We start from the raw sequence: 24,256 nt of genomic DNA on the forward strand, positions 1-24,256 counted from the left end.
CCATGACTTGCGAAAGATGTTGCTGTCAAATTTCTCACAAAACATAAGTTTTATTGCTAAGTTCAAAGGTACTAGGGAAAGGAGGATGATGCATCTTTTCCTTGGTCTTTTGTTTTCATGAAAGAGAGGTGAGGGAGGATAGTAAAGGAATCAAGATTTTTAAAAAAATATTGCCAAGTTAATACCATGATGAAAAAAACTTGAATTTGGAAGTCAATTTAATAAAATTTTATATTTGACTACTTGATTGAGATACAACATACAATTTCTTTATGAACACTCAAGAGGAGTGATTATGGGATCTATAATCTACTTTGTTTTTATATATGAAGAAGCTTGATTTCCTAGCTTCTATAAGATGTCAAAATGGAGAGAAGATATGGTCTTTCCATCATCTCTTTGAGAGCTAGCTATTTGACAAGCTTGATTGATTGACATTAGGTCTTTCTTTGACAAGCTTGATTGATTGAGAGCTAGATAAGATTTCCTAGTCTCTCCGGTTTGGTTGTGCCCTCTCCTGGAGGAGCAACTGGGTCTGAATGAACTCCACCTACTAGTTCAGTTTGGGTTAATAACACTTATATAAGCAACAATTGTTAGAGAAGAAAGCCATCAATTGTAATTTCAATGCGGCCATCTTGTACAATCTACCATCAAATAGAAACAGCAGGTTCAGGTTATGGTCGAAGTCGAAGTAAATGAATGACAAAACTAGTTCTACTTGTTGCTTCCTATTTGCCTCCCAAGATTGAATGACCCATCTGAGATTAAATCTTTGGTTTGGCTATCTTCAGTAGATTTTCATGTGTAGGGATAGGGGAGCGAGCTACAGAAAGCTCTCAACTCTCGCGAGCTATGCTGATCAGAATTCCATTCTCAAGCGTCCAAACAAGATAGTTTGATCAAGGTAACCGGCAGAGAGAGGCAAGAGGGGTTTACATCCCGCCCTGGCCGAAACAGAAGGTAGAAAGAGGGGGGTACAGGAAGTAGCCCAATGATTGTTTCTTTGTACTGACAAAATTGGTAATTTCTTTCTCTATCCATATCTCTCAGTCATTTCGTCAGACACCTGACGAACACATGGCAGCAATCTTTGTTTCGTTACGAGGTTAGTAAAGGGGAGAAGATTCAGCAACCCTTTTCTCGATGGAAGACGAGATGTCAGCTTCTAGGGTTTCTAACCCTAACCCTCCTCCGCTTCCTTCTATCGTGCCGGGGACGATTAATCAACGTCAGAGATTTACCGTGGAGCTCCGACCCGGAGAGACTACTATAGTTTCTTGGAAGAAACTGATCCGGGACTCCAACAAGGCGAACCTCCCTCCTATTTCAACTGAGGCTCCGTCTGGCGCACGCCCTTCTCTTGAGTCTCGAATTGCTCCGAGGGCGACGGTATTCTTTTTATTTTATTTTAATTCTTTTAATTGTTCTCTTGCAAGGTTTTCCACTGTTAATTTTAGCCCAATTTACTAGCTAATCTGCTTTCCTCTTCTTTGACGAGTTGCTAATGGAATTCTAGGATTGGAATTTTTAGAAGTTAGTACAACGGGGTGCATGGTAGCCTGATTTTTTTGTCTCGTGCTGCAAATTTCTGTTTGGTAGTTGGAATGAGGAGAACTTGGTTTAAGTGACTGTCAGACATTTTGATAATAATGTTTCTGTATACTACTGTTCTTTGTTCTACTCTATTGAACTTAATTGCATTTTTGAGAAATCGAAATGTTTGCCTTTAAGTTTTAAAAATAAATGTTTGAACTTTTTGTCTAGGAAGTAGGGGAAAGAACTTTGAATATAGCATCTATGTCAAAGGAGATTGTGAAGAGCATGTTGAAGAAAGGAAGAAAACAACTCCTTTTATTTCAGTTTGAACTTCATTTCTGTTTCACCTAGCTCTCCAGGTAGAAAAGAGGCACAAACGTTTACTTGTTTGTTCATTGTTATACATGTCTATTAGGCGGTTCATGAAGGATTTTTCGTTCTGGCAATGCCACTTGTGTTGCACATTTTTTATATAACTAATGTATGGATCGTTGCCATTTAAAAAATAAAAAAGAAAAAGGTATGGGTGATCATCTTGGTTGATTCAGTATATTGAGTTGATATCTCTAATTGTACATATTAAAACACCAGTTCACACTTTATCATACATATTACTTTTATCTGAAACCCTATGACAAGCTAAAACCTGCTAACTGTTTTCCATGTTCCTAGTAATTTTGTCACTAACTCTTGACTTTATGTACTTGTTTCTCTGTTTCTGTCCTTGTTTGGGCGTGTTGTTTATGTCCTGTTGTTGAGTAGCTTTATTATCCTTGTGCACTTCTACATGAGAGCATGTGTTCACATCTTCCTTGGTGTGAAGTTTGAGATTTCACATTTTCTGAATGGACCTCTGTAGCTTTAATTTGGGTCTGCATTGACATTAGTGGAAGGTATGTATTTGTACTTTTTCTTCTAGTAATACATTCACACCTTTTTTCTCAAAAAAAAAAAAAAAAAGAAATGCTTATGTGGGTGTCGGTCAAAGAGAGGGAAGCCCAGGTGAGTCATAGGGAGCGTGCCGATCTTGCAACCAAACCAGGACACCATTAAGGCCATCTGTGGGTTCTCGGTGTGGTAGCCAATGATGTAGGTCTTTTGCCAATTAACTCTCTGACTAGATGTACTCTTGAAGAGGCCAATGAGGGCCTTAAGACGGTTCACTTCATCTAAGTACCGATACCAAAGATAATTGTGCCATCGGCAAATTGAAACAAAGGGATGTCAAATTTTGGTGGGGGTGGGATGTAGGTTGCAGCTACCCTGAATCCCTAGCAGTGTATATGAGTCTTGAAATTCAGAGATGATATAGAATAAAAGGGGTGAGGGTGGGTCTCCTTGACAAACTCCAGAGCCCCTGAAGTATCCTACCACCGTGCCGTTCTGAAGTGAATATGATGCAAACAAGACGTAGTTATGTATCCAAAACCGCCATCTAGATCCGAATCCCATCTTGCCAAGTAGGTCGTCGAGAAGGGACAAGTTCACTCGATTGAATGCTTTCTCCAAGTCCAATTTGAGAACAAAACAAGGATGATTGGCCTTCTTGAAATGGTCCATGATTTTGTGAGTGGCCATGGTCTAGTTAAGGATGTTGTGTCCTTGAATGAAAGCACACTTCCTAGGTGGAAGACCATCGGTAGGGCTGCCTTGAGACAATGAGCAAGGAGGCGGGCGAGGATTTTGTAGGTGCTAGGGATGAGGCTAATGGGGCGGTAGTCCCTTGGATTTTCAACAAAATTGCTCTTTGGAACAAAGGTGATTAGGGCGGCGCCCATGCTTTTGAAAATAATACCTCAGTGGTAGAAAGAGTGAACCATACAAAGATGTCTTCATATAGGATTGACCAACACCGACTATAGAAGTCTCCATTGAATCTTTCGAGGCACGGGGCACGATCAACAACAAGGCTCCGGGTGGCTCTCTCAATTTCTTTCTTTAAGAAAAAAACTCCAATTGAGTGGCCATCGAGGGGGGGGATTTGGGAGAGGTGAACATGTTGGAGTTTTGGTCTAGAGGAACATTCCTCTATATAAAGATATGCAAGAAAAATAAAATAAAAAATAAAAAACTTTTAAAAGCATTAGTAATGGATGATCTGTCCGAGGTCACAACCCCATCGAGGCAAAGGGAATTGATTCGGTTAACTCTTCTTCTTGCATTGTGGAAAAACTTGGTATTTGTATCACCCTTGGAAAGCCACTTGAAACGAGCTCTTTGTTTTCACCAAATTTGATCAGAGTGGGAGAGGTCTTGATAGTGGGATTGGAGAGTGATTCTTTCGGTGAACTCATGTGGGAAGAGGGGGCTAGCCTCTTCCTCAGAATCATGAGCAACAATTTTGGCAAGAAGGGAGGTTTTCTCAATGTTAGCAGAGGCTTGGTGATTTGAGGCCTCTGATTTTAGATGGGGTTTCAAAGATTTGAGCTTCAAGGGGAGGTTCCAACCCGAGATATCTAGAGTGGGAAGGTTTGGCTAAAGATCTCCAACAAATTGTTCAAAGTCTGAAAGTTGGAGCCAAGAATTCTCAAGTTTGAAGGGTTTTGGCCCCCAATGCCTAGCTTGGTGTCGAGAAGGATGGACCAGTGTTTGGAATAGACCCTATTGAGGATCCTACTAGTGGTCTGATGATGAATTTGCAGCCAATCACCATTGGCAAAGAATCTGCCTAATTTGGATAGGATCGGCCGATGAGATTAGCCATTTGACTAAGTGAAGTTCTTTCCAGTGAGAGTGATCTCCTCCAAATCGCATCTGTCTATGAAGTCAACAAACCTTCTCATGGATGTTGTGATGCCGTTACAAGGCGGTGACTTGTCATTGTAGTATCGAATTACATTGAAGTCGCCAGTGATGAACCATGCTTGAGGCCAATGCATGAAAACATCGATCAACTCATCCAAGAAGAGGTTGCGTTGTCGATACCGGGTGGGGCCATATGTTAAGTTTTGGAGCCTAATTAACGCCCCTTGTGTCCGGTTGGGTGCAAAAGTAAACGAGCCAGGTTTGGGAGCTCACGTAAGAAATTTTGGGGTATATGGGAGGTTTAATTCAATGCCCAGCCATTGCAAGATGATGGATTTTTCAATTTTGGGACTAATACTGATGACAACCGAGCGCGCTAGCACAAGACGCCCGCCGCGAAGGAGATTTGAAGGTAGGCAGATAATTTATGGGCATTTTTTTGGGTGTTTGGTGGGAGGGGGAGTAGGTGCGGCTCGCTCACCGAGGACGGAGTGAAGCACCGTAAGGTCAGCTTGCTCCATCTGAATCTGCCGTTCGTGCGTTTTGGGATGAAGAGTCGGGCCAAAATAGAGCTATCCCAATGTTGGCTAATCCGGCATTCCCGGCGGCCACTGAATGTGGTCACCGTGAAGAAGAAGACGGAGTTATCCGACCAGAGCTCGCATGACTCATCCTTTTCCACACTGGTGATGCGCACAAACTGGTGAACGAAGGCCCAGATGGTCACTAGAAACAAGGAAACAAAAGATAGTTTAGATCCGCTCTTCGAACTGATGGGGACGACCGAACCGGAGATGCAGTTGACTCTCTCGACAATCACCGTATTTTTTCCATAGGAGAAGCGGAAAAAGATCTGTTGTCGCCTTCGCCGGGAAACAATTGTCCAAGCTGAGTTGTTCTCTTCCGTCGGGGACTTTTGGTACTCGCCGACGGGGATGTCGGAGGTTTCTGATCGTCGGCCAAAGCTCTGGCTGCTGCTAGAAGTGACGACCTTCCTGTTTCTAGAAGTCACTAGGAGTGATGGTGGCCGGCATCATATTTGACGACGGTGGGGCTGCCGACGATACGACGGCCGACAAGGTGGGGTCGGTGGCTGGTGGGGGCCACCCCTTCACGTTCGGTTGCGCTCAGCTTGCAATCGCGCTTTCACTCATTTCTTTGGTTACTCTATTCGACGATGACTCCATGGTTTCTTTGTCAAATAGATGAATGAAAGATTCACTAGCCTGCAGTGGGATTGAGATGAAGAAGCGCGTGTCGCCAGTGGTGTGGTGGTTGTTATCAGTTGTCCAGATCTATTAGAGGGTAAGGAGATGTGGAAGGAATATTGTTTGACACAGAATAGCTCTCTAGAGTTGGAAGCAGCCATCACGGCTGGGATCATTTTCTGGGAAGATTTGCTATGGACGACAGTCCAAGTCAGAATCAGGAGGGGTTTGGGCTGATTGTTGTTGTTCATTTCCCTTAGTTTCAACAACTATCCTTTTTCCTTTCCGTTTTCTCTAGTTTTCCTCCTCATCGGATCTTGAGTGTAGGCACTGTTCTTCTCCTTTTCCTTTTTCGCTGTTGTCTGTTACCTTCATCGTTTCGTCGTCCTTCAGACAATAGATGATCATTATGTAAATTCATTTTTTTTTCGTTCTTCTCCATTTCCGCTTGTTACCTCCTTCGAGTTTGCTCGTCACCATTGCTTGCCCGCACTCATCACATCTTTGTCACTCGTTGCCAGTCCTTGTCTCCTGCTCTCACCAGCTCTTTTCGCCATTTTTTGAAGCTTCCTGATTCTCACATGTATCAACTTTTGCTTTTGCTCAAATGCATTTTTTAAGGTGTCCGATGTTTACATGCATGAAGAAGCTGGCTTTTAACTACCCATAGAAAACCATTTCCCATGTATTTCTGAGTTATTTGCTCCTATGTCTTTGGAGTCCTATCTTTACTTTAATTTTCTGTTGTGTAATGCAGCAAAAAAATAAGTATCATCTTGCATTTCTGCAATGCCACAAAATCCACATGTTCACTTCAACTTGCTTACAATGTCATTGATTTCTAATCCAGGTCTCTGATATGATTTGGATTAGATCAAGGTAGGTGGCAAGAGGGGGAGTAGAAAATTGTTCCTGCATTTTTGGAGTGTGTAGATTGGATTGACTAACATGTTTTGGATACTTGAATCTGTTACACCCCCCACATTGCACTAATCTTGAGATTGAAGTGGTCAACTAAGGAAATATCCTAACAGTGGCTGGATATTAAATTTAGCCTCTAAGTGCAAATGCATGTTCTTGTCTCTTCCTTTGCGTACACATCTTCTTATCATATTTTACTGATATGATCATAAATGCTTGGTTTCTGTTTAATCTATTAATGCAATATAAATGCATGCCTTGTGTCATTTTCCTCAGATTAATCAATCTCCGTATTCTACTTTTACAGAATCAATCAGCAGAGAATGAAGGAAAAGATGAACCTCCCTCAAATCGTTTCAGTGCTGTCATTGAAAAAATTGAACGTCTCTACATGGTCAGGGGTGTTATGATTGTAATAAATGTTTACTTTTATGCAGACAATAGTTTGACTAGTATTTATTGAATTGTCTATTGAGTCTCTATATTTGGAGATCAACCTAATTTTTCCAGATAAATTTCTATTAAGCTCTCACTTATGTGTTTCAGGGTCAGCATAGTAGTGATGATGAAGAACTTGATAAAGTCCCTGATGATGATGAGTATGATACAGAAGATTCCTTTATTGACGATGCTGAACTAGTTAGTTATTTCTATTCTCATTTTTGTTTGTGGTCTTTGTTCATTAGTACGAGAATGTTAGCATATGCTATAATTGTACAGAATAGCTTTTATTTTGGGCTTTTTCTGGACTCTGCTATTATGGATATGAGAAGTTCTTTTGCTGGTTTGCAGGATGAGTACTTTGAAGTTGACAAGGCAGAGACCAAGCACAGTGGCTTCTTTGTTAACAGGGGGAAGTTAGAGAGAATGTAAGTTAAACCTTTTTCCTTCTTTTGAGTTTTCGTTTAAAATTTATGTCTCGAGTTTGGAAGTACTTTTAATCTCTTTTCTGTGTGTGTCAAGGAAAGGGTAATTGCCTAAAATATGGCATAAACGTCTACATACCCTTGGATTTTATTTTAATGTTTTTTAGAAAGTTATTTTAATTGTTATAGGAGCTAGCAACATCTTTTTTTTTTTTTTTGATAAAGATGTATTATATTAACAAGAGAAAAAAATTGAGCTTGCAACATCTATAAAATTATCTATGTGCTTTTGCTATTATATTCCATCAGGTAACTGAAATTTTTGTGTTAAATGACATTATTCCCCACATCCTGGAATTTTAGAGCTCCACGGGCCAGCTTCGCATGTAAAACAACTGACGGGGAAGGGGCAGGTAGCCTTTCATTCCTCACTTCCTCTTGCACTGTGCATGCAGTCATTTGCCATTGCATGGGAAGAATGGCATGGAAGCCGTTCATTGCTGTCAGCTGGAGCTTCCTCCCTCCTTGCTCCTACCTGATGGCAATTAGAGTCAGGAAGGGAGGGAGTCCGCTTCTTGTTTATTTTAGGTGGGTCTCACTTAGCTGGCCCACCAAGTCTTAAGAATTTTCAGTTGGGATAATTTTTTCTTTTCATATACAAAAATATTTGAGTTACCTGATGGAATCTAACAATAAAGGTAAAACTGTCACATAATCAGTTGACCTTTTCACATCGTATCGTGCTCCGTGCGATTTCAAAATCGCTAACATGCGCCGATTAACACTCATAATGACTGAACGAGAGAGAGCCCCCCCAACGGTCACTATCCCCACGGCTAGTGACGAACAACCCCCCCCCCCCCCCGCTACAACTACAACCACCTCTGACGCCGGCCAAAGACGTGATGATGCAGTTAGGCAAGTTTATTCTCTTGGCATGTCCCTTGGTGCCTATGGCTAAAGCGAAACAACCGGAGATTCAATTCCAAGGCTAGCACCCTGGAAAATTTGGCTTCTCATGCAGTGGGCCTTATCTCGAGCAGGTTACATACCAGAAAAAAGTTTGCCTCTCTATTGGGTGTCTCCCTTCGGGAAAATTGGGATTTGATCACGTGTATGGTGGGCCCCTGTAGGACTCAGGTTATGGCCACCTGGGATCCTCCCCCTTGTGACTGCATCAAACTCAATTTTGATGGCAATGCTTTAGGCTGTCCTGGGCCGGTTGGAGTAGGTGGTGTTTTCAGAGATAGTAGTGGAGACCCTATTCTATCCTATGCTGGGCTGGTGGTCATTGCTGATTCAAATACTGCTAAAGTGAGTGCTCTTTTATTTGGACTCCGAATTTTCAAAGAGCGTCTCCATGGCTAGCTACTTATTGAAGGAGACTCAAATATTGTCATTAGCTGGTGTTCAAAAGATAGCTCCTCCCCTTGGCGTCACTGGTCTATCACTGATTGTATTGCCGACATTGTGTCATCCATTCATTGTAGTTGGAACGTATTTCCTAGATCAGCCAAGGCTGCCCCCTTGTAATCTGCTCATTTGAGGTTTCTCTTAATAAATTTCAACATTATTTAAAAAAAAAAAGGTACATGGGTAATTTTACTGATATTAAAAGGGTAGCCAAGTAAAAGTTTAAAACCTAGGGGTATGTACGCATTTATGCTGTAATTCAGGGGTATGCAGGCAATTAAACAAAAAATTATGTTCTTGTTTGTGACTATTAGAGTTCCTATAGTTTATGAAGTCTAGTTAATCATAGGAGGCTGTGAACCTTATGTTGTTGACCATGTGCTTGCAGCATTTGGCTTTTTTTTTTTTTGAAAATGATGTATATATTAACAGAGAGAGAAAATATAGAGGTCAAGGGAGCAAAACCCTAACAATAAGAGATTGAAGGGATGCTCTCCCTGCTTGGCAAGCACATCAGATGCCAAATTAGCAGATCTCAGAATGTGAGACCAAATACAAGAAAATTGAACGACAAGTTCTAGAATATCCCGAAAAGTGTCCCAATGGTGCCACAGGGGGGGGGGGGAGGGGGGAGGGATGCACCATTCAATAACCACCTCTGAGTCTCCTTCAATGTGAAGAGGGCCACTACAATTATCTCTAAAAATACTAAGCTCATTGAGAAGGCCATGAAGCTCAGCTGATGTTGAGTCAGAAATACCTAACAGGCCAGCATAAGAGAAACACTAATTACCGGAGGATCCAAGATAACTCTCCCAATGCCAGCAATCCTGGGATTATCAAGAGAAGAACCATCAAAATTCAACTTGAAGAAACCAGGCTCCGGAGGGGTCCATGCTTGTATGACCGGGACCATGGCGCCAATCCGCATCCTTGCCAAGTTGCTCCAATTATCTCGGATAGAGGAACTAACAAAGGAGGTGAAGGCCTTCTTAGTAAGAAGCCAAGCGGAGATTTGGCCCGATACACAATCAACAACTCTCACTGCGGATTCACATTTAGCATCAAAACTCTTGCAGTTGGGTTCATTCCAGAGTCCCCACGGAATAAAACCAGCACAGACAGAGGGCATCAACTTTTCCAGCTTGGGAAGGGGAATACCAACGAGCGATTTGCTGAAGGCGATCAGATCCACCGACATATAGAATTGCAGCCCTATCTTACAAAGGATGGAAGTCCACACTATCCACGCAAAAGAACAGTGGATCTGGATATGGCTGGTGGTTTCGGCTTCTTTATTTCAGAAAGGGCAAAAGGGATCAATAGAAGGGTGGCCACTCTGTCTAAGCACATCTGCCATGAGGATATTACTTTGGTAGGCGTTCCATATGAAGAATTTTAACTTTGGAGGGGCACAAAGGCGCCATGCAAAATGTATCTCATGTTCCCTTTGAGTATACGTAAGCGGAGGTCATAGAGAAGATACCGCTTTTGTCAGAAACCAAATGAGCTTATCTACTGCTGAAGATCTCAGGCTAAAGGATTGTAAAGATTTCATCAACCGATTGCCTCCAATGCCTCAGTATCAGAAAGACCTCTTCGGGTGTGCAGGCTCAAACCTCCCCCCTCGAAAGCATCAGTTACTAATATCTCTCTTTGTGATGAGAGGAGAAAAATATTCCTGAACGAGGTCTGTAAAGGTTCCTATCCTTGCTCACCAATCCTCCCAGAATTTTAAGGATCTACTGTTTCCAATGTAGAATTTGATGGCCGAGGTAAAAGTAGGAAGAAGCAGATATAATGATCTCCAGATTGGCGATAGACATCTTTTGTTACGTCCTGAAGTCCACCACAGAGAAGGACAACCGAGCTTATCAATTACCATTTCCTTCCAAAGATTGGAAGAAATGGTGTTGGACTTCCAAATCAATTTTAAGAGCAAAGCTTGGTTCATTTCCTTCGATTTCCGAATCCCCAATCCTCCCATTCACTTTGGCAAACAAACCTCCTCCCATCTGACCAAATGATATTTAAAGGTATTGCTAAATCTCCTCCAGAGAAATCTTCTTTTAAACTTATACATGGCTTTACAGATGGATGCAGGGCAAGGCATAAAGGACAAAGCATAGTTTGGGATGCCTGCAATACAAGACTTTAGGAGAATGAGCCTTCTTGCCTTGCTGAGAAATCGGCCCTTCCAGGTAGCAAGGCAGGTTTCCAAAGACTTTGATTTATGCGACAGTTGAAGAGGAGGAGCCCAAGGTAAGTGGTCGGGATGTTAGATGTGGTACATCCAAAAAGACTTGCCATATCAGCTAGGAGCTTAGTGCTAAAGTTGAAACCCATGAGAGATGTTTTTTCCCAATTAACTTTCTGTCCCGAAGCTAATTCAAAGAGCCCCAAAACCGCTTTAATCCTTCTAGCTCCTTCCATATTTCCGATCGCGAAAATGATGGTATCTTCTGCATATTGGAGAGTGGGGATATTAAAAGCCTGCAGGTGACTAGTAGGGGACAACCACCCTAGGTCAACAGCTGAGTAGAACATAGAGGAGAGGAATTCCACAATGTTGAAAAGAAGCGGGGAGAGTGGGTCACCTTGTCTAATCCCTCTGGTTCCTTTGAAATACCCGCAAACCGAGCCATTGAGAATGAGTGAGTATGAAGCCAGGCCCACACAACTTCTGATGCAAAATCTCCATTTTGCGCCGAAACCCATTCACTCCATTAGCTCGTCTAGAAGTATCCAATTTCCTCGGTCGAACACTTCTTCCAGATCAAGCTTGAGGGCAATTCTCGGATACTTGATGCGGCTAAAGTGATCGATAAGCTCATGAGCTGCCATTGTGGAGTCTAGAACTTCTCTTCTCTTGAGGAAAGTGCCTTGCCTATGGTGAATGACGGTCAAGAGAAAAGCCTTTAGCCGATGAGCCAGAATTCTAGCAATGATTTTGTATGCACTTGTAACGAGAATAATAGGCCGAAAATCTTCAGGTTTCTCAACACTGGACTTCTTCGGAACCGAAGTGATGAAGGAAGCCCCGATGCTGTGGAAGGTGATGCCATTCTTGAAGAAACCATGTATCATTGCAGTGATATCCTCCTTGAGGCTTGACCAAAACGTTTTGAAAAAGTCCCCGTTGAAGCCATTTGGGCCCAGGGCCCTATCACTCTCCATACCTAATACCGCACGCTCGATTTCTCCAGAAGAAAAAGGGGACTCTAATAGGGAAGCAGTTGCTGGAGAAAGACGAGAAAAACTAATGTGTTGAACTTTTGGCCGAGTTGAGCACTCCTCCGAATATAAATTTATGAAAACATGAATCAACACATTAGTGATTGAGGTCCAACACGACGTTACCTCATTATTAATGCATAATGAGGTAATTCGGTTGGATCTCCTTCTTGCTGATGCGATGACATGAAAAAACTTAGTATTAACATCACCTTTCTTCAGCCATTTAAATTGAGCTCTTTGCTTCCATCGAATCCTCTCTTGATGTAAAATTGCATTGAAATTGGTATTCAGAGAAATTCGAGAAGAAAACTCAACAGGGGATAGGTACCTTTGTTCCTCCACCGAGTCCAGGACTGTTATCTGAGGCACAACGACTTGAGGCCCATTCCTTTATTTTTCCTTTTAAGAAACACAACTTTAAAGGGAAAGCCAACTCCCTTCTACCATGATTTGGACCCTCAGACCACCACCCACTTATAAGAGAGTCGAAGTTTTTCTCAAGTAGCCATGAGTTTTTTAAAACAGAAAGGAGCAAGCCCCCATTTTTCGAAAGTGGTGGATATTATGATAGGCCAGTGATCCAATTCCACCTTATTGAACACCTTGCCAGTGACGTTTCCAAAAAGTTGCAACCAATCTGGACAGGCCAGAAAGCGGTCCAGCTTTGAGAGAATGGTTGCTGTTGGCTGTTTGACCAGGTATAGTTTTTCCCCGAAAGTGAGATCTCATCCAGATCACACCCGCCAATGAAGTCCAAAAAGCCTCACATCGAGGCAAAAATGTGGGTAGCCGGAGGCTTCTTCTCATCGTAGTAGCGGAGAGCATTGAAATCACCCGCGAATATCCAGGGGAACCTCTTTGACTGTTTTAGCTCCGAGAGCTCTTCCCAGAAAAATCGTCTCTCCCGATATCTCGTCGGGCCATAGACTCCAACCAAGCACCACATTTTGCCAGAGGTGTGATCCCAGAGATAAAATGCCCAATGAGAAACGACCCTTCATAATGTTGAGAGCATCAAGGTTGAGTCCTAGGTGACAAAGATGACACCGGAGTGCCCAATGGTGTTAACCGCTACCCACTTGATCGAAGGGCAGATCCAAAGTTCCTTGGCAGTGGCATCAATCATTTCCTAACATTTAGTCTCTTGGAGAATCACTATTGAGGGCTTAAACTGAGAGAAGAAGTGATATATCACTCTGAGCTTCCGGTCAGCATCAATTCCTCTGATTTTCCAAGATAACAAAATCATTTGTTAACTCTTTTCTGGACTCCCAGAGTGGTACTGTCCCCTGGCAGCTGACCACTGTAGATAACTCCCATGAGGAGCGCCAAATTCATCATTTGCTGCCACGTCTCATTATCATATCTATGACGTTTTTTTCAAAAAATAAATAAATATCTGTGACGTTCAGCTTGAAGTTCCTCCATGAGGTGGGACGACCTTGCAGCATTTAACTATTGTTTCCCATGTTTGGCACAATGACTAAAAAGAGGTTTTTTTTTTAATTGAAATTACTGACTCTGATTCTGATTTCTTTCTTGTTTTGATTTTGTTGAAATCTCTGATTAAACATATTTAAATTTAAGTTATTTCTATTCTTATTTAATATTTTCAAGACAAATAGAGATCATAATCGCCCCCCTCCCCTCTTTTAAAATGGATACAGGACTAGATTTGAACATGACATTTTCCAAATTGGTTATCATTATTATATTGAAGGTGAATTTGTTTTGTATCTTTGTCGTTGCTTGCTGATGTTTGAAAGCTTCTCATGCGATATTCAAGGTTGTACAACTGAAATTTTGGTTAGTTATGAGGTCCATGCATAGGGTAAACAAGCTGTATCCACCTGCTTCACATTTAAAAAAAAAGGGGTCTAAGCATGTTTTACCGCAGTTATTATCTCATTGAAAGATGTTGCTATTTGACACCAAGATCACTTCTTTTCATGTGCATGAAAATGGTATTATTTTCATAATATGTGTCGCAGTGGGATCTTCTTTCTTCTTTAGTTTTTACTCTTGCTTTCTTACTGCGCAGGTATCATTTTCTGTGGACTGATTGAGCTTTTTTTATTCCCTTGTAAAACTGATCTATAGTTTTTTTTTTTCTGCTCTCTTGAAAATTTGATGGCATTGGCCAAGCACTGTCAGCTGGGAAGATAGGTAGCCCGTCTCAAGTCAATGCAGTTAAAGATGGGCTGGTGCATTAGTTACTTGCGTGTCACTGGAGAAATATAGTCGATGTTGCTGTCTACTATTTCTTTGGTTTTAATGTATGCATTTGTTCATTGTCAGAAACAAACCTACTGCTTCAGATAATCAAGAACCAAAGAAACGGAGAAGGAAGGATGTAAAGTCTCGTGGTGAAGATGGTGAACAATTACCAACTAAACATGTAAAAGCGGGTAATGTACGGATGAAAGCTGCTGCCAGGAATGCTGCACTAGCAGCATCTAAATCATCTGGTCCTCCAATTTCAGTTACTCCCTCCAGTGAACATTACCAAGAATCAAAGTCTTTGCAGACTCAGTCAAATGCTCATGAAGGACCCAACCAAAAGAAAACAGCTGAGTCTCCTACTAAATATGAGCATTCATCTCTGAAAATGATGAATAGGGATGCGTCTTTGTATCCCATGGAAGCAAAGGAGGTGAAAAGGCAGAAGAGTGGAATAATGCAACCTAGGGAGGGGGCTAGTAGGTCAAAAAAACACAGTGAATATTCAGATGCTATTTCCATGGAAACTCACTCCAGAAAGTTCCTGAATGATTCAAATGGGACAGAAATATCCACCAAAGTTCGTCATAGGGAAAAAAATGGGAGCAATGACCTGCCAGACTCGAACTCTTCTGGAAGCAAGTATTCAATGAATTTGATGGTAGGTTTCGCTCATTCCCAAGAAATACCACCATAGTTTTCTTTCTCTTAAATAAAAAAGAAAACATAAGCTTATCTGTATTTACATCTGCTATACTGACCCCTATTGCTAAATGAATATTCTTGCCTCATGCCTTATCATGTAAAGCATGATGAACTTGATGATCTAACTTGAGTTATGAAATGTAACAAACTTGAGAGGGTTTAAGAAGAAAAAAGAGGGAAAATTGAGAAGAAGAGAGAGGGAAGAGAAGCAGCAGTATGCTGCGTTAAGGGCTCAAAAATTCGAGCCCTCTTACCCTTTCACTTAAATAAATTTTACATAGTTGGTTAAAATTGCTCCTACTTACAAAAAACTCTTATAACTCGTAGAACGCATATCAGAATTAGATGAAACTTGAGCTAGAAGGTTCTGCCAAGTAGCCTATCATGCTGTATTCTGATGAGACCATTATGTGATTTTGAAATGACCCAAATATCCTTGTATTGGTATTTTAACACCCCCCCTCAAGCTTGAGAAATATCAAACAATCCCAGCTTGTCTCAAAACACCAAATGTTCATGCCTTCTAAGAGGTTTTGTAAACACATCACCAAGTTGGTATGATGGTTTCAAATATGGAGTAACCACTTTTCCTTGCATAATTGTATCTCTAATAAAATAACAATCGACTTCTCTGTGTTCGGTTCTCTCGTGGAAAATTGAATTACTTGCTATGAAAATAGCAGTTGGATTGTCACACATCATAACCATGAGCTCTGGAATATGAAATCCAACTTTACAAGAATCAACTTCACCTACATAAGTTCCCTAATTGTGTGAGCCATTGCCCTATACCTGGACACGACACTTGATCTAGCTGCTACAGTCTACTCTTCCAACTCACTAAGTTACCCCCAATAAAACAATAGTAACTAGAGGTGGATGTTCTATCCATCTTGCATCCAGCATAGTTTGCATCAATATCCCAATACATCAAATTTTATCATTCCGTGTATAAAATAGACCTTTCCCAAGGGGGCACCTTTCAAATATTTTAAAATCCTCCGAGCGGCCTCCAAGTGTATATACCGTGGGTTTTCCATAAATTAACTCGCAATTGCCACTACAAATGATATATTGGGCCTAGTAATTGCAGCATAAATCAATTTACCCATTAGGCGTTTATAGAGTGTCTTGTTCTTAAGTACAGGACTGAAAATCATGAATTGCATTGATTTCCATGGGGTTATCCACTAGTCTTGCACCCAAGAGACTACACTCTTGCAACATATCTAACATATATTTTCTTTGAGAAAGAGCGATACCTTGCTTATTGCGAGCCACTTCAATACCAAGGAAATACTTCAATTGTTCTAAATCCTTTGTTTGAAAAAGTGTGTGGCCAAATGTGTTTTGACTTGCTCAATCCCTTCAAAATCATTCCTAGATAAGACAATGCCATCAACATACACAAGCAAAACTACCACACCAGTCTTCCTTTTGAGCAAAAACATAGAATGATCACAATGACTTCTATAGAACCCAAACTGCATTACCACAGTGCTGAATTTTCAAACCATGCTATTGACCTTTATTTTAGTCCAAAAATTGTGTTATTTAACCGATACACTTTCCGTATCTCCCCCCAAAGCAGCATACACATGAGGTTACTCCATATGCACCTCCTCCTTTAACTCATCATACATGAAGGCATTTTTTATATCCAGTTCGAAGACTGGCCTTCTTTTATTCACTGCCATAGAAATCAAATGTGAATCTAGCAATAGGAGAAAATGTTTTAGATCATCAACACCAAAGATTTGTGTATATCCTTTGGCCACTAATCTGGCTTTGTACCAATCAATAATTTCATATTTAATGGTGTACACACAATGACACTTCACAATAGCTGCCCCTGAAGGTGGATCACAGTGACTTCATGTCCTCGTAGATAATAAGACACTCATTTCTTTATCCATAGCTCATTGCCACTTAGGTGAAACCATAACATCTTGCACTGAACAAGGAATAGTGGACATAGACAAGGACATAGCAAAAGATTTATAGGATGGAGACAAAAAATCAGGAGGAACATATTGTGAAATGGGACGAGTAGTACAACACCTTTTACCTTTCCTAATCCTAATGGGCAAATCCAAATCAGAAGGAACTGAACTTGCAAGCCAAGAGGCAGACGACTTGTCTTGAGAAGATGGCTCATGAGGTAGAATGTTTGGAGGCACAGGTGCTGGTAATAGGCGACGGGATTACCTATTGTACACCTGAAGGGGTGGAGAAAAACCTATGGGTGGTGCATCTATAACTTCTATAGATACAATATTATTTATAGAAGGACCAAAGGATTTGCTGAGACTCAACAAAAGAGGCAAATTAAGGTGTATTCTCAAAAAATTGTAACATCAACAAACATGTGTTTTTCATCAAATTGGATTATAAGACATCCTTTATTTGTGAAGAGAATATCCCAAAAAACACATTTAACAAATCGAGGAGATAATTCATCTGTAATGTTACTAAGTAAGTGAACAAAACATGTGGACACAGAGATACGAGGAAGAACATCAAACAACTTACACTACGATTTTAACTCTTGTATAGGAACTTGTCCTTGCAAAACAGACAATGACATGGGGTTAATTAAGAAAGAAGAGGTTTATATTGCATCCCCCCAAAAGACAGGGACATTTATATTGAGTAGTAACGTACAAGTTACTTCACGAAGGTCTTTGTTTTTGCGTTCAACAACTCATTTTGTTTGGGAGGATATTTGCAGGAAGTCTAGTGAATAATACCATGTTCAACACAGAATGCGGCAAACCTGTGATTAAGAAACTCTAGTCCATTATTAGTGTGAAGAGTATGAACACAAACACTAAATTGATTCTTTATTTCATTGAAAAAATTCAAAAATTCAAAAATTCATCAAATACTTCAGATTTCTCTTGTAGGAAATACACCTAAGGGCCCCACTAAAATCATCTATAAATGAAACAATGTACTTAAAACTAAATAGACTAGGGACTTGACATGGACCCGATACATCAGAATGTATCAGTTCAAATATGCGGGAGCTACAACTAGAACTAATGGGGAAACTAGTTTGACGATGTTTCTGCCGTTGGCAAGATTCACAATCAAAAGAAATATTAGATGGCTGAGATGGAAATGACTGAAATGACTAAAAAAGCTTACTGGTGATGGATATACCAAACACAAGCGCCATAAGTATGATGAATCTTCTATACACACATTTTCAAAAAAAAAAAAAAAAAAGGTACGAAGAATCTTTAGTTGTAAATACTGCAACTTTTTGGGTATAGGTACATAATCTAGCAAATAAAGCCCTCCTTTCTCATGTTCGGAACTAATTGTCCTTTTCATCTGTAAGTCCTGGATGACATAAGAAGTAGGAGAAACAGTTATAGAGCAATTTATAGATTTAATTATGTGACATAGAGATAAGAGATTAACAGGAAAGTTTGGAACAAAGAAAACAAAACTCCATGCTTTCCCCTGAATCGGGGACGTAAATCATCAGTTAAAATAACATGATGATAGGACTGTGAAGGATGAATAAACTGAAGCAAGGAGGCCATACTTGACATGTGGGTAGAGGCTCTTCAATCGAGGATCCATGAAGGAGAACATGACACGTTCATGGCTGAAAAACTTGTGCTTGCCTTTGTGGCACTTGCTGAGGAAGAGGGATTGGGCTCACTGGTAGGAGTAGTTATGGTGGTCAACTAACCAAGTCTCTATTGTAACTGCTGAATCTCCTCTTGAGGGCTCGAATATGAATTTGTCTCTAACTGTCAGAGTGGAGTTTGCCCACACTGGCTTGCCAAATTTCTCCCAACACTTATTAGAGAAGTGGTTTGTGCGACCACAATGACTACATTTCCGATCCCCTCTATCACCTCAACAATGGCATCGAGTAGAGGAATCTCTACCTTGACTTCTACTACTGCTCCCATGGCCTCTAGCCTTGGACATACTGAGTGATGGGTGGAAGTTGAGCACGGTTGCATCAGAAAGTCTGGTATCCTTCTCAGGTTTACTTGATACTGCTCCTTCTGCTTGAACAACTCTTTTAAAAGCTTGCTCTTGTGTAGTCATATCATTATTGACTAACAGTTGTACCCTAATAGTATCATATTCAGATCTCAGTCTATCTACAAACCTGGCAACCTGAATTTGATTTTTCTCTTCCTGAATATCATCTACATTCATATTGAAGGGATGATAAGAGCTGATTTCCTGTAGAACACCCCTCATCTCTATAAAATAATCAGTGATTGATCGATCACCCGTCAACATGTTGAAATATCGAACACAATGACTCATAAATGCGAGACAAACTTCTTTCCTGAGATAAAATAGAGGCCAATGTAATCTATATTTCCTTGGCTATCTCACTGCTCAACAGCTGGTCACTAAAGTGTGACTCCATGCTATTCACCAACTAAGTCATAACTTGGTTGTCTTCAGCCCCTAATCTTCAGTTATAGGAGTTGGAGGATCATCTCTGATATATTTAGCTATCCTTTTGATCATAAAAAATATTAGGACAGACCTTTACCAATTCACATAATTGGATCCATTCAACTTAATTGAAGTAACCTAGATTGGCTGAGAGTGTTTACTGTCTGAAATCCCAAGAGGTTATGGACAACAACATGTTTGCTGGATTCTGCCATTTAGTCTTTCATATAGATTACAATTCTATCTGAATTGGGACTCTTTAATCCAAAGAATCAATTACCGCATACAACTTCACTCTGCACAAGTCAACTGGGCCCCACAATTCGAAATGAGGGCAAAATCACCACCCAAATCACAATTGAATGAACAATGGTACACACAACCTTCAATTCAGTGATTAATCTTGAGGAAAGTCAATTCAAACAACACCATACAAGATGACGCAGGCAGAAGAGAGATGACGTAGGCATTGGGTAGGTCTCATAGGTAGGAATGAAGCTAGGGCTTCAGTTAGGGGCCCTTAATAAGGCAGTAAATCATGATAATTGCTCAATTAGCAGTAGAAGCCCTCAACCAAATGGTTATGGCAGAAAGAAAAGAAGAGAAAATCTGACCTTTATTCTACTAGTCACAAATTGGTTGATGAACCTGCAATAGGGTTGATTTGTGTGGGAATAGAACTAAGATCTGTAGAAAAATATTGCCCAAGACTGTCTTCTACTGCTCTTATACCATGACAAGTAATAAACTTGAGAGGATTTAAGAAGAATAAAGAGGGAAAATTGAGAAGAAGAGAGAGGGAAGAGAAGCAGCAGTATGCTGCGTTGAGTTGAGGGCTCAAAAAATTTGAGCCCTCTTTATCCTTTCACTTAATTTTACATAGTTGGACAAAATTGCCCCTACTTAAAAAAACTCTTATAACTCACAGAATACGTATCATGGTTAGATGAAACTTGAACTATAAGGTTCTGACAAGTAGTATAAATTGGTTTCAGTTCCAAATCATTCTCAAAAAAAAAAAAAAAAAAAAAGAAAAAAATTAGTATAAACTGGTCATTACAGATAATGCCCTTGAGATACATTTTCTTGAACAAACTGCATTGTAGTTTTAGTATATCAGGCTCAGTACTGTCTTGTTTGTTATTTTGTACTATCATATTTGAGTTGATTCTTTAGCATATCACACTATATTGTGGAGGCCCATTTTCTATCTATGCTTTTTGGCGTCTAATATTATTTTTCGATATCCATTCAGAAATCATCATCCATGGCAGGCAAGGAAAGCTCTAGTGTTAGGCCTAAAGGCACAATGCTTGAGCGGGCAATCCGAGACTTGGAAAAGATAGTTGCAGAATGTAAGATAAAAACCATTTAAGATTCATCATCTTATGAAATGCGCTCAGCAGAAATTCCACGGAAAGTGATTTATATCTAAAACAATCAAATGTGTTCATTGCAGCGAGACCACCTGCTATACCTGTTCAGGAAGTTGATGCTGCATCGCAGGGAATAAAAAAGAGATTGCCTCAAGAGATAAAACAAAAGCTTGCCAAAGTTGCTAGATTGGCGGTAACTGCAATTTGTTTTTTTTTATTAATTTTATTTTTTCATGTTATGCGTGATTTGGCAAGCAATTTTTTATGTTTTGCAAAGCACTGAATCTCTTTCTGTGGTGGCTGCAGCAATCAAGCCAGGGAAGAATTTCAGATGAGTTAATCAATCACCTCATGGGTATCCTTGGTCACTTGGTGCAACTTAAAACATTAAAGGTAGGAGGGTCAGGGCCACAGGTGTGCTTCCTATTCTAGTTCCAAGTCTAACCTCAAATTAGACAGTGACCAAAAAGTACTGGAAACAGCATAAACATGATCTTTGCTTTTAGTTCTTTTAGATGTGGGCTTACCTCTAATGAGAGAGAGCTTCATGGATTAATGTGAGTGGTTGGTATACATTAGTTTATTAGTTTTACAAGGAAGGGAAGAAGAGGGCTCCTTTAACATTTGAAAGTAGGAGCATGGGGGAATAATACCAGTGGGTTCTGTTTTTTAAAATTTTTTATTTTGGTTTTTGTTTTATTTTTTTGAGAAGGTGGTCTCTACTGGTTGGAGTCTCAAACAACTTTTTTTTCTTCAAAATTTTAAAGTAGTCTTGAACAACTTTAATATAATAGAAGATTTGTTAGGGTAAAAGTCCCAGCTATTTTCATTATCTCACTTTTTTCTTCACTCGTCATTTTTTCCAGTGCTATGTTTCTCCTCCAAGTCCAGGTCTTTGATGCAAAATATCGCTTATACTATTTTCATGGTTATAGTATTTTTTATGTTTTGTTTTTAGTTTTATATGTTTGAAGAGTAATCTCTACCAATTATTAGTGGCAAATCTAGTTGTATATTGTCTTTTTGTTGAATACTAATGTTTGTCTTCTGGAAAAATATTTCTTTTTGTCTTTTCGAGATTTAGTTACGTTTGATACCCAAGGACACCATTCACCTTGGACCTGACTTCAGGAGACATCAACAAATGGCTATGGCTAATTGAATTGCCTTTATCGGATTTGAATTTGGGAACTGCTTTTATCAGAAAATACTAATGCAGTTGTTTGACAATGACAGAGGCACTTGAAAGAGATGGTTGAACTAGGTCTATCTGCAAAACAACACAAAGCTGATATGTTCCAACAGGTCAAGAAAGAAGTAATTGAAATGATTCGAGCACGTAACACTACTGTTAGGTCGAAGGTATCCCTTGGGAGCATTTAATCATTTTTTGTCATGCTTGATTATATTAAATTTTTTTCACGCATCTATGGACATCTAGAAGCACGCCTTAATTTTTTGCTATTACATGTGAGGACAATTGGATGTATTTGCGGCTCAAAACTATGACTGAAATGGGTTCTGTTGTCAGGCAGCCGTGCAACAGGATGGATCATCTGAAGATTTTCAGGAAGTACATGGTTCTGAGGAAAAGGCAGCCTTACTGGCAAGATATAGGATGGATGAGGCAATGGAAGACAAGATTTTTTATCTCTATGAGCTCTATGTAGAGGTACTATATTTCATGCATCAGGTATTCGTCTTGCTTGAATTTCTAAAATTTATGCCTTGATAATTACTTTTATGCTCCAGGGGATGGATGAAGATCGAGGCCCACAATCTAGGAAGCTATATGTGGAGGTAGCTATTGTTACAATTCTCTCCATGTGCAAATATTTTAAAGTTTGTATCTGGAATTTCAAAATATCAAAACATTAAGTTTATTTGAGCTTAATTTTAGTCAATAGAAATTTGGTTTTAGTTTTTGCAGAAGACTCTGTAACAGAATTTCTCGTTTAATTTATAAATTTGTGGAGCTGGTTCAGAGATGATAAGCCTTGCTCATTGTCATGTGTTGTGTTAGTCTCGAAGATTTTGTAAATCAGATGAATATAGCTATCCAATCTGTTAAGGTTCAACGTAAAAATTGATCGTTCTTCTTTGACTTGTAAAATGAGGGAACCAGGTTTTCTGATCAAGCGCAATTTCCTGCGCAGTCAGTTGTCCTGTTAATGTCATTTGATGTGTCTTATGCTGGAATATATGCCATGTCATTCCTTGGCTTCTTGAACCGAGCTTTTTTAATTCTCATTTAGTTGTCCTTCATATTCTTGGTTTAGCTGGTTAACGCCAATTCTGTTTGCCTTCACCATCCAGCTCGCAGAATTGTGGCCCCATGGATCCATAGACAGCAATGGAATTAAAATTGCTGTCAATAGAGCAAGGGAACGGAAGAAGCAACTTTATATGCAACACAAGGTATGATAACACCTCTCTCTCTCACATTTTTCTAAACATTTTATTATATTTTTTGTTTTCTATTTGTATGTTAGTTTGTCTGTCAATGTTAGTATTTGTAAGTTACCATTTTAAAAAAATAAAAATCTGTTAGTATTTGAAAGCTCAGTTAGCTTTTGTGCATTGAGGAAGTTTTCTTTTTGAAAAGGAGACCTTCTTTTGAGATTGATTGGCTAGTATGTCTATCAGCTTCACATTTCACATCAGTGTCATTTCCTTGTACAGAATGCTGAGAAAATTAAGAGGAAAAGAGTATCTTCAACCGTGAAACTAGAAGCAACTGTCAGGGGAGAAAACAGTATGAATGCCCTACCACGAGTTATCCAAGATTCTGGTGTGCAAGTCTTTGCATCAACTGAAAGACCAATTTCCAGTCCGATGCGCACAAATCAATTTCTGTCATCCAGTAAACCATCCATTCTGGCATTGCATGCCTCTTACGCGGAGGGGCCAAGACCAGAAAAGGTTAGAGGAAGTGCTATAACATCTGCAGATGAGTTAATTAAAATAACTGAGGGAGGAGTTGTGAAAAAGAAAGTAAAGAGAAAGCCTGAGTCGGACTTTGTCGAAGTGCATGGTCATCATTCAAAGCTATCGTCGCAGCACCGGGACAAGGAAAGGCAGAGATCCCACAAACAACACTCTGCTACCCTCCACCAAAAACAGAGTCTTCCTTCAACGGGCATTCCAGGTTGTGAACAGCCTAGCTGATGTTTGGATGCTCAAGTACAGTTCAATATCTTACTTGTATCAGTTACTATTAAAAAGTTGAAAGAAGATATTTTCTTTGTTCTGTTCATCAACTTTCATGAGCACGGCCTACATATCCAGCTCAAACTCTAAAGACTACTCAGCTGCAGCATCTGAGGTGAATTCAACCCTCTGTGTCCTAGTTATTCAGCCAGACACAGGTAGCTAAAGAGTGGCAATGCTACTCAGCTGCAGCATCTGAGGTGAATTCAACCCTCTTGTGTCCATGTTATTCAGCCAGACACAGGCAGCTAAAGAATGGCAATGTTACTCAGCTGCAGCATCTGAGGTGAATTCAACCTCTGTGTCCTAGTTATTCAGCCAGATACAGGCAGCTAAAGAGTGGCCAAGGTGCTACATAACCTCGGGAGAGACTCAC

The 24,256-nt window shown here is 40.1% G+C and overlaps 1 protein-coding gene across 1 annotated transcript; it reads left to right on the forward strand.

The window, feature by feature from the left end:
- Window positions 1-715: 715 nt before the first annotated feature.
- Window positions 716-23,924, forward strand: LOC137945497 (ubinuclein-1-like). The gene is made up of 14 exons (XM_068791413.1): window positions 716-963; window positions 1,054-1,392; window positions 6,721-6,807; window positions 6,960-7,052; window positions 7,206-7,282; window positions 14,228-14,810; window positions 20,550-20,649; window positions 20,754-20,863; window positions 20,977-21,063; window positions 21,907-22,032; window positions 22,202-22,342; window positions 22,423-22,470; window positions 22,987-23,088; window positions 23,353-23,924. Exons 2-14 carry the CDS (start codon window positions 1,147-1,149, stop codon window positions 23,836-23,838), a joined length of 2,286 nt encoding a protein of 761 aa, XP_068647514.1. The 5' UTR covers window positions 716-963; window positions 1,054-1,146; the 3' UTR covers window positions 23,839-23,924.
- Window positions 23,925-24,256: the final 332 nt, after the last annotated feature.

The sequence above is a fragment of the Aristolochia californica genome, unplaced genomic scaffold (genome assembly GCF_029961685.1).
Source record: "Aristolochia californica isolate CCGP_79_NKW_82.1479 unplaced genomic scaffold, dmAriCali1.0.hap1 SCAF_12, whole genome shotgun sequence".
Taxonomy (NCBI): Eukaryota; Viridiplantae; Streptophyta; class Magnoliopsida; order Piperales; family Aristolochiaceae; genus Aristolochia; species Aristolochia californica.

Bases quoted from the DNA above. Each gene is read 5' to 3' on its own strand.
- LOC137945497 (XM_068791413.1), top strand. From the start codon at position 1,147: ATGGAAGACGAGATGTCAGCTTCTAGGGTTTCTAACCCTAACCCTCCT. The intron at 6,808-6,959 runs GTCAGGGGTGTT...TATGTGTTTCAG, and splicing joins AAATTGAACGTCTCTACATG to GGTCAGCATAGTAGTGATGA. The intron at 21,064-21,906 runs GTAGGAGGGTCA...TGACAATGACAG, and splicing joins TGCAACTTAAAACATTAAAG to AGGCACTTGAAAGAGATGGT.